The 10,941-nt window shown below is 35.4% G+C and overlaps 1 protein-coding gene across 1 annotated transcript in view; it reads right to left on the reverse strand.

Moving 5' to 3' along the window:
* Positions 1 to 9,476, reverse strand: part of BIRC6 (baculoviral IAP repeat containing 6) — a 154,876-nt gene extending 145,400 nt beyond the window's left edge. Inside the window, exons 1-7 of the mRNA XM_010004564.1 lie at positions 9,300 to 9,476; positions 6,330 to 6,467; positions 5,732 to 5,925; positions 3,647 to 3,758; positions 2,235 to 2,317; positions 873 to 1,095; positions 601 to 761 (exon numbers count right to left, since the gene is read on the reverse strand). Of these exons, the coding sequence (XP_010002866.1) occupies positions 601 to 761; positions 873 to 1,095; positions 2,235 to 2,317; positions 3,647 to 3,758; positions 5,732 to 5,805 (653 nt within the window). The 5' untranslated portion in view covers positions 5,806 to 5,925; positions 6,330 to 6,467; positions 9,300 to 9,476. The remainder of the gene's footprint in view (positions 1 to 600; positions 762 to 872; positions 1,096 to 2,234; positions 2,318 to 3,646; positions 3,759 to 5,731; positions 5,926 to 6,329; positions 6,468 to 9,299) is intronic.
* Positions 9,477 to 10,941: the final 1,465 nt, after the last annotated feature.

Here is a 10,941-nt window from a genome sequence, read left to right on the forward strand (position 1 = left end):
AAGAAGCATAAATGAAATACTGCTTTTTCTGACATGACAATTTCTAAGCACTGGCATACCATCTAGCTTATCTAAAAGCTTGTGACAGGACTGTCTAATTGTTCAGTCTGTATGCACGTGTTAAAGGTACAAAATGAAAGCAATTCCTAGCATATCCAAATGATTTATTTTCAGAATGACAGAACAAGAAGTTACAGAGAAGCAATCAGAGAAAAGCACGTTCCAGAAGTCTGTGAGCAGCTTTTACTTCCAAAACCTAAAATGCATCCTTCATAACTAAAATGAAAAGCTGCTCCAAAATTTAAATTCCTTTCTCTTTTTTCTCTGTCTCTGGAACATCAGCACAGGGCACCAGTAAGATTTGGTATCTCTGTTTGCAGAGTATAAAAACTGAAATAGCAGGAATAAATGGAACTGGCTGTAAAGACAGAAATTTAGATTATTGGCTTTTAAGTGTTGAACTGTGTACAGATAAGTAGTGATTTGAATAAATGGTCTCCATGAAGAAAATAGTCTTATTCTTATTATTCACAAAGCCTGAATTAACTAAAGCATTTACAACTTACACAACAGAATTTCTAATTCTGTAGATCAGCATACCTGTCTCCTTCTAATTTTGGTATATCTGAGCAGCTAGATGAATCTTCTAGCCATGCTAGTGTTGGTCTCCTTGAGTCAACCCCTGAGCTCTGTTCTCCTGATAACATAAGTTGCTGCACAATAGCCGGATCATATGCATTGATCTCAAATTTTAAGTGGACCTGAGAAATAACAGCAAAAAACAAACAAACAACAGAAAAGATCTTTGATTTAAATCGAGATAGGCTTATTCAGTAATTGGTTAATAAAACCTGGTTGTTTATATTGTATACCTTCATAAGTTTGGAAACATCCCATATGCAGATCTTTCCTCGTTTTGTTGCAGCAGCTAGAAAATGAGGGCAACTTCCAGATCCAAAGCAGGCTATTCTGTCAGTGCCATCTGAGCAGGGAAATTGTGCTGGACTTGTCGCCAGTGTGACTGAAAGAGGTACATTCTGAGTGTGCTCACCCTTGACAAATGGGCAGTTTGGGGAATGTCTCTCATGCTCAGACCTTTTCATACAAAAAAAAAAAAAGACATAGCAAACTTTGACTTCTTACTGTGAAAAATTTACACAACATACTCAAACTCAGCCCTTGAAGTGAAGCTGAAACTTCACTGTTTGAACTGTATTGTAGTCAAACACAGAAGACAATTCTTTCTCTGCTGTTTCTCAATACCAGACTGTATTAAAACCTTTGATCACTTAATGGCTAATCATATTCAAATGGAGGAATCTACACACAGTGCTCTTATTATAATTAATCCATTAAAAAAAATGATCATTCTACAGGCTGTAGTCCATCATGTCCTCATGAAGAAAAATGTAGATTGAATTATACAGAGCATAGATTAGAATTCCAATATTATGAGATACTACCATAAGTAACCTTAGGAATATGAAGCAACTTCCTGCCTTTAGTTCTACATCCACACTTAGAAAAATCAAAACTGAAAACAGTCCTGGATGATACACTGAACAAGAAGCATAAAAAAACCTTTGTAATCCCAATATATACCTAAGACAGTAACATGTCAAGGAGCAATTGGACTACTACAAAATGTCTGGAAACTAACAAAGAAAAGCAAGAGACAAGGACTATGAAGATAATATTACAAAGGAAATTTTCCAGCAAGTCAGGAATCTGACGTGTTCAAATAATAACTTACCAACACAACCAAGACAAGAATTACATTAAGAACTGTTTTAAAATCAACATATGGTTCTGTCATTATGTAGGAAATCAGTAATGGATCTTGCCACTTCACATAAAAGGGAAATATATACTGTATGGACGTTGCAACTTAAGAACTAAAAAAAAAGATGAGTTCTCGTTACAGTTACACCGAAGACTGAGTTCAGATCCCTGTGAAGAAATGCTGGCTTCCATCTTTGCTATGGAACAATGTGAAATGAAATAGCAAATCAGAATTAAGAAGTCAACTACAATTTCTAGGACTATTGGTTTATGCATAAATTTGACATGGTACAGGGAATTATTTGTTCTATGGAATCCTCCCAGAAATCCAACCTTGTCAGTGATACTTCTTAAACTCATCAGAAATCCCTCCGAAATGATGTTGATCTTTACCCTCCGAAGATTTCTAACCTCTTCAGCATGAAATTAAGTCTAAAGATCACCAAACTTACCAAGGTTCATCTGTAGGCTCCCAGCATACCAAACACACACTACAGGTAAAGCACATAGCTCTGTCATCTCCTGATGAAGCAGGCTGTAAAAATAAAATAAAACACTTACACTTGAAATTTATATACCTATATATTACAAAACACTTTAACGAGGTGATCACATACTCTCTAGTGGCACAGCAAAGCACCACATCAAATGTATAAAAGGCCACAAACTACATACTATAAAGAGCAGTATTTAATATTAAAAAAAAAAAGGATATACCACATTACTATAGAAATTATTCAAAACCAACATCTGTGCAAACCTCTGGACGAAAACTACACAGGCAGAGAACAGAACTCAGCATTACTGCTAAGACTTTTTTTTAAAAAACGTTTACAAGGTTCAAAAATTTCTGTGCATCCGTAGACTTGGAAAAACACAGGTTAAATAAATATTTCTTACCAAGCCTTCAACCTGCTGGAATATAAATATATATGTAACTTCTCTGCAAAGAACAGTTATTACCAGCTAAAGTGAGAGAGGAAAAAGAATGGAGATTTCCATTCTCTTAAAATGTAGCATTTTCATGACCGCATTTCAGGCATCTCATCATTGAGAGATGCCTGGGAATATGTAGATGAAATTCTAACACATGAATTCCCCATATTTCTTCTCCTGAACAAGCTTAAGAAATCCTCCAAAACATGATCCACTTGCACCTAACAGACTTCACAGTTGATATAATGAGGCAGACAATACTGATGTCAGATGATATGCCTAGCCATTGTTATGTAAATCCATACCATAAATAATTTTTTATAGTAGAAATAATTTCAAAGAATGAAAAATGGAAATAAGCTAAAGTAGTGGAATAAAACTTTCAGATTGTATTTATTTGCAAGGCTTAAGAATTTAGTAATGTCATCTACCACTGTTGTTTGTTGCAATATGGTTTAAGTCCCACTAGAAAAGTATGGTTAGAAAACTTGAATGTCAGGCTTATTGCTTTTTTTTGCTTTCCTTATAATATAAAAAAGGGTATTTGCTGAAAAATTTATCAAAGAGAAAGAGAGACTCTAGGTAACAACCAAATCTTTTTTTTTTGTTTAACTCAATTCAATTTGATACCTAAAAGTGTTTTATATGAAGTTAAGAACAGTGTTTTCTGTGATCTGTACCAAAAAAAGAAGCAACTTCAGGGCACAGAAAAAACCCTGAAACTTAAAAAAAGAAAAGAGCAGAATGACAAACTTTTTTATTATGGTTTCTGCATCACTGAAAGAGTCTAAAAAAACCCACAACCAAACAGAAACAAAACCAAAGCAAAACAAACCCCAACACATGACCAAAACCAAAACACCACAACCTTTTGTACCCTGTTCTCCAAACCTTCACTTAGGGAACAAACACCAAGAACAACTTTTACCTGGTGATAGAACCCAGCTTGAGCCATAGGATCTGGCTGTGCCCACCTATAACCCACATGAGGCCATGAAGTGAATGTCTCCCGCCTGTTAGCTTCACTATACATCAAAGACCTAGAAAGGTGATAAATTATACATTACCCAAAATTGCCACTGAGAATTCAAAAAGTAAACTACTTCTGATATTTTCAATGTTCTAGTAACCATTAGAAGTACTACAGACAGTGATTTCTAGCTTATACTTAAAATTATAATTAACAATTACAGAAAAGTTACAGAGTTCTCTCACTTGGGTACCTAAAGTACATCCTCGCAGAAGTCTAAAATACTATATAGACCTTAGACCTACAGACCTTAAAGCAAAGATTAATCAAATAGGCTTCCATGTAGCCTATTTGGTCTAACTGCAGAAAAGCATCAAATATCCAATACTCTGTACTTCAGGAAGATGCAGAATCTAGCCCAACAGAATTGCTATGGAGTTGTTGTTTTTAATGGGACAACTAGGGAAAAATTTGTGTTTATTAGTTGAACAGATAAGAACATACATATTTTAAAAATACTCTAAAGCAATACTTTAGGCTTAACTGAATACATGGTACAAACCCCACAACATTCAACAGTCACCGCATACTATAATACTGTTAATACTACATATACTATAATGTACTATACATACTATATAATACTTTTAATGCCATAATACAATTATGAACTACTAAGTCACAAAATATTAAGTCCTCTGCAAATGAACATCTACAAGAAAAGAAGCTCCTCTTTTTTTCACTTTCACTTAGTGTATGGCCCTCATCTGAATTAGTACGTAAGAAACAACTGTCAGCTTTTCTTTTTCCTTCACAGAAGTTTGTTCATTATCATCCCAAGACCTAGTCCTGCCAAATGGAAAAGTCCCTCACTTCTCACTTCTGCCCCTCAGCTTCAGTAGATTTTTACTGTCTTACAAGAGAATGGATATATTAAACCATTTCCTATCAAGGATGTAAACTATTCTTGCAACACCCAGAGAAGGGCTGTCTTAACTTGAAATGATATCATCTTAAGAGACAGTTCTCAGAGAGCTCTAATTGAAAATACAATATGGCAAGGTAGAGGTAGATCTGGTGGCTTGAAGCCAGGGGGACTAAGAGATTAAATCAATTTTATTGAATTTAGCTGTAAAAAAATGAGTATGTTTGCAAAATAATATTTGTACAAAAACTTTCAAGAAGGAACTCATTTCTAGACTTAAAAGATTTATCAGTATTCTAACTAGTCTCGGCTTATAAAAGGTTAAAATAACAGGTTATTCATTTGTGTACAAATTATCACTTGGATTAGAAAAATATGAAGCAACAGTCTGAGGTAAAATTTCCTGACTTCAAACACATAACAGTTGACTAGAGAGTTCAGAAGTAGCACATATATATTCTGCAAAGATAACAACTGCCTTAACTTCTAAAACACAAAACATGGGCATAACTCTTTCTTGTATGAAGGAAAAGGAATTGATTCTGAGATGCAGCATAGTATTTATGCTCTATCACTGGTAGAAAAATGAGTGCTTTCCATTCAAGAAAGGCATACATACACTCTTAAAGCTATGCAAATTTTAATATTTCAACACTGCAGTCTCAGGAAGGTTTCAGTACTAGTTTGAGTAAAGCCAGTAACTTGAGTAACTAGTCATACACATGGGACTGTTCAGATAAAACCCATGATCAAACATGAAGAGTAAAGCCTGAGTGAACACATCACATTAACGTGTTCCAATACCACCTAAGGATCTATACTTAGGGCTGCAAATGTTACCTTTCTGAAAGTATATGTTGGTATTAAGAGCAAAGTGAATTCAACTTGCCTGACATTAAAGTCAGAATCCACACAAAACAGCCTTCTGGCATCTATCAAGGCTTCTCTAAGTTTAGTAATACATACAGTGCATTGTGCATTAAACAACTAATTAGTAGTATGCGTAAGAGCAAAAAAGTACAGAAGAGAATTAGTTCCTTTGGCAAATTAGTCAACAAAGAGCTTATTCTGATGTAACTAAGCACTCAAAATGTATCACTTATTATATCTTAATATACCTGTCCACAGATCGACCAGGTCCCACACCAAGCTCTGGTCGTGCGCTGGGCAGGAGGTAAGATAACCTATCCATCACAGAGGATGCTACAGGTAAGGCAGCAATATTTTGATTTATCTTCTTGAGTTCATTTACAATGGCACTGGCGACAGACTTCAAAACATGATGAGGAAGATGGAACGTAACCGTTGCCCACTAAATTAAGAAAAAGAAGTGCCTAGTTTATATTTAAAATTTTCAGCATCTGAACAAAAAACAGATCACAAAGGTGTCAAAAGCAAAAAAAAATGCACAACTTGATTTCAAGAAATAATACAAGAATGGACACACAAAAGCAACATGGACATAATGCAATGAGAGTCAATAACTTCTGATTTTAAGCTCAGTTGAGTTTATTTGTTGTGTTTATTAGCAATAAACTAATCTTGTTTGTTCTCTTAGCAAGCAGAACTTTACACAGAGGAACTAAAACATAATATATTCCATCCTCTTCAAACAAAATCCACCACACTAAGTCAAGCATTTTGTATGCTTCAACAATGGTAGCTAAGCAAACAACTTGGGAATCCATGTTAGACAATACAGGAACAAATTCTTACCTTCGCAACTTTATGATTTGCTGCTGTTTCATGTGAGGTATTTTTTAAACCATCTTTCAGTTGTGTAATGAATAAGTCGTATCCCTCTGTGCTAGAAACATCTACTTTTTCTACGCAAGCAGATAACAGCTGCTGAGCCTAAGATGCAGATGTGCAAGAAACGTCAGCATCCATGTTGAATAACTACAGACAAGTAGTACACCTGTTTAATTACTCTGGGAAATGTAATGTCATATCCTTCTTTATCATATATGATATAAGCATAATTCCCAGATCCTAAGACCCAGAGTTGAGTAAGCAGTTTCAAATTTTACTTTGCAGGCCAACCAATGGATAAACTTTAGCAATAGTGACTAATTATTACAAGTTTCCTCAAGGGCAATATTACCAAAGGTTAAACAAGTTAGTCATACAACAATTAGAACATCCATTAAGGCCAAGCAAAAAGGAGACCTCTGTTGCCCAATACTTTCCCTTCAAAAGGATTCATTCAGCTTTAGGGGCAAAAAGTGAGAGTCAGAATAGTCTTGTCATTCTTTTGAGGAGCTCTGTGTCTTATCATTAATGAGAAAAACAATGTTGCAACAAAATTAGAGACAAGTTACTTACACTGGTCGTATAACGAAGCTGAAAAATGAGGCAGAAAAAACCAGGCTAGTTTTGAACCTAGAAATTCTCAAAACTTAGAAAAGAACACTATAAACATCCATTTATAGACATTTTCCTTCCATGTGCCATCTGTTTCTAGCTTGTCCTTCTGTCTGCTATCTTGATGTCAACAGGTAAGATTTAAAGGTACGCTTTACCTGCAAAGCACTGATTATATTTTGTTAGGTGGGCTAGCATCTGAAAAATGTTATATGCAATCCTCCAAGCTACAATTATAGGGAAATAAGACTGGTATAACAAACTGCTCCCAACAGAATGGACCAAATGGCCACTTGGTTATATCTGTGGAGAGTTCAAGGGAAGAAAGACAGAAATAACACAGATCAGTCCCCTAGCTAAGGCTGTATTTGTTTCTCAGATTTCAATAAAGACAATTGCAACTCTTGTGGCATCTCATACTTGTCAAGCTTCTTGCAGATGACAGAAGAACAACAGATAGTTGTGGAAGTTCACATATTCAATGTTCTACAAGGAAGTAAAAACAGCATAGAGACTGTATCATAAGTTGTCAATGCTGCTGATTAGAAATGCATGAAGATGCACTGCTTTACCAGGAGATAAATCATACAAAAAGACTAGTTAATTTAAGTGCAAATATTTGCAAAAAAAGTTCTGTAGACTAAGAAAAAATCAAGGTCTTTGCTTGGACAATCGTTCTTGACCTTCCTATTACAAACGAGGTGGACTTACATGTTTGTATGGTATTTGCTGATTATCTGCTAAAATTTTCTGAGGTCTGGGTACCTGCTCTTTCAAATTAAAAGCAAGAACTGAAGACTGCTAATGGTTTTCCTCCCACCTCACTGATTTGTCCATGAATTCTTCAAATTTGTTCCTACAGAACTATAATCTTTTTCATTTTTTTTTTTCTACAGGAAGGACTTGAAAAAACCTTGAAATGAGAGTCTGCAAACTCTTTAGCACCAAAGAATCTTTTGCTTAAACTGATACAAACTTATAGATCATGTTGAACCACGTGAGACTGCAAACCAGTGACTGCAAAACTTACAATAGGAAATGCTGACCTGTGTCAGTCTCTTCATACTCAGCAACACATACCAAGATTTTGTAGTTACCCACAAATGGTGTAAAATATATGCCAGAGGCAGCAAGCCTGAGAAACCTGGAAAGCTCTCTTCAGAGATCTCTATGAAACATTTTATTGCTGTTACTCCTACTCCAGATAAGTAGTTAAAAATCCCACATATAATACACATTCTTGGTTCACAACAATACTATCCATAATAATTCAATACTATTATTCAATAGCACATAAGTATTTTAAAGTAATGCTCAGTAAGTTTTTGTTGGTGGTGCATCATTCAATACAAACTTATTTCCCAGAGAGATGAGTGAAAACTGTTAAATTTCTCAGAGTGCCATAAAGATTCAGAATCTGGATCTAGTAGGGCAGTTCTGTTTTTCCAACCATAAGCACCATTCTAAGTATTATTTGCAGATGCTCTATGTTTTTCCCAAACAAAGAATTAATCTCACTTATAACTAAAACTGTTGTACAGATTTACTTTCCCAATTTATTATTTCATTATTCCTACAAGGGTGAAAGCTGCTTTCCTTATCACCAAGTACCTTAGAATAGAAGCTACCTTGTATTGGGCAACATTTGAAAGTAAGAATGTGCATACTACCTCACCTAATAAATGTTATGCAAGCTGAAGGTAAACAAAAGCAAACAAATCCTAAACTTCATACTCTAAGCAAAAATTTACACATTAGATTCCCTTACAGTGATACTATGCTTGGTTATATTGTCTCAAACCAGGAATCACATTACAGTTGAGGTAGCCCAAACATGTAAGGAAAGACAGGTCTGCAGGGAAAAGTGTCTTTAGGCCAAATGACCTAGCTAGAAAAGTTGGATTCCAACATTAATTCTTCACATAAAACCAACTAAAGTGTTGTTGCTACAAGTGTCTTTTCTTCTCTGAAAGTCTAAACCAAAAAAACTTAAGGATGCCTCGCAGCACAGACTGACTTCTAGAAGTGCATACAGATTCCACACATAAGCACTCACAAAGTTCTGGAAATGAGTCCTTATTTCTAGTCACTACGAAATTCTTTCATCTGAAAAAACATGCTTTCAATGATGCAAGCTCTTATTTGTATGAGATACAGTTAACTGCAAAAAAGCTACTACCTTATGACAGCTAATCATTTAGAAACTTTTCCATTTCATGCTGTTAATATCACACAATACATTCAGGGTCAAACGCCTGGTTTCAGTACTTCTGACACAGTTATTTACATACTACTTATTTTTTTCCCCTCTCCACCTCTTACCTCTGTAACCGGCAATTCAAGCTGAACCACGTCATCTTGTTTTGAAACGGGCGTTTGCAGAGCTGTGTCTAACAGTAAGATGCCATTGAGATCTTTCCTACATCCTACTGCATAATCATCCACAAAGATCACTTTATCCACAGCGGAAATATACTGACATTTCACCCGTCCACCTGGTTTAGCTATAAAGGGAAAGACAAAAAGCAAGATCTGATTAGAAAACAGCTTTTATAAAAGATGTCTAATATCTGTTCCAGAAAGTAACACTTCAGCAAAATCTTTACTTCTTGAGATGACAGAAAACTAGCATTTCAGCTACAACAGCTTTCAACATTTTCTATTTCTTACATAAAAAACAAACCACCAAAATGTATACATCCCATCAACACCTACAACCATTTTATTCCTACAATGTAAGCCATCATTCAAGTCCTGCTCCTACTAAGAGGCCTGAACTAGTGTTTTCAAGCCCAAAATAGATGCCTGATGTACTTGATGTTAGCTGACAATCAATTGTAAAAATTAAATTGTACAGATCAGCATGAAAATTATGACAAAATTGCTAAACTAACATTAAGGCTGATGAACACCACTTCATCAAACAAAACAATACTCAAATTTCTGAAAACAAAATACAGCTTATAATGTGCCCATGCTACATGTGCTCCTTGAGACACTCAGGTAGCTTACTTCTGCTCAGCACTGCACACATTATGTCAGTAACAGGTAAGTTTGGTGGGGGTGGAGGAAGACTGTCTACAGATAAATAAGGAAAGGCTGTGGCAATGGATACTATCCTCAGAAATGTTTAATGTTACTTGTCATTATTACATGTCTAAGGCTGGATGGATTGTTAAACTAAATCCATGTAATATGCTCTCTGCATAGAAGGGAAATTTCTGTAATTCACAGAAGGCATGAACTGCTGCTACAGAAGCTATACACCATCCAAAGGGCAAACCTGGAATCGCTGGATCATCAACAGATCTCTCTTCTTGTTGCACAGGAACTGGAGTTTCATTAGATTTTGCATTAATCAAGTCCTGCCCCTGTTCTCCTCTTTCCTCAGACACCGGATACTGTTTTTATTATGAATAATTAAAACCCACCATTTAGGTAGCTAGCTAGCATACAGATGAAGCATCCAGATAAAGTCGGCCACATAATTCTGTCATCTTTATACTTTGACACAGTTAAATGAAAATTAAAACTTCTCCAAATACAGGGCACATCAATTTGACCACATTGCATTTGTGGTATTCTGTCTTCAAAACTCTAGTCAAGAACAGTTGGCAGTTGGCCTTTTCACCAAGATTTTGGAAACAATGACTCATATACTCTCAAAATGTAATAATTGCTAGAACAGTCTGAAATACTTCAAGAGCCCCGGAATCACTTGATAGTTATGAAGTTGTTAGTCCTAGCTCAACAGAAAAGGGTCATCTGAATGGCAAATCAAATAGTTTCAAGCTGTATTTTTGCCATTACATTGGAGCTCCTCACACAAGACTCTACAGACAACACAGCTGCAGGCAAGGAAGTAAGTAATTCTACAGAAAAACAACAGTTTTGACAAAAAATAAAATGCAAGTTTTCATGTCTTTAAAAGTATTAGTTTCAAGAAGGTACTGGAAACTATTAT

This window comes from Chaetura pelagica, unplaced genomic scaffold, assembly GCF_000747805.2.
Source record: "Chaetura pelagica isolate M959 unplaced genomic scaffold, ChaPel_1.0 scaffold278, whole genome shotgun sequence".
Lineage (NCBI taxonomy): Eukaryota > Metazoa > Chordata > Aves > Apodiformes > Apodidae > Chaetura > Chaetura pelagica.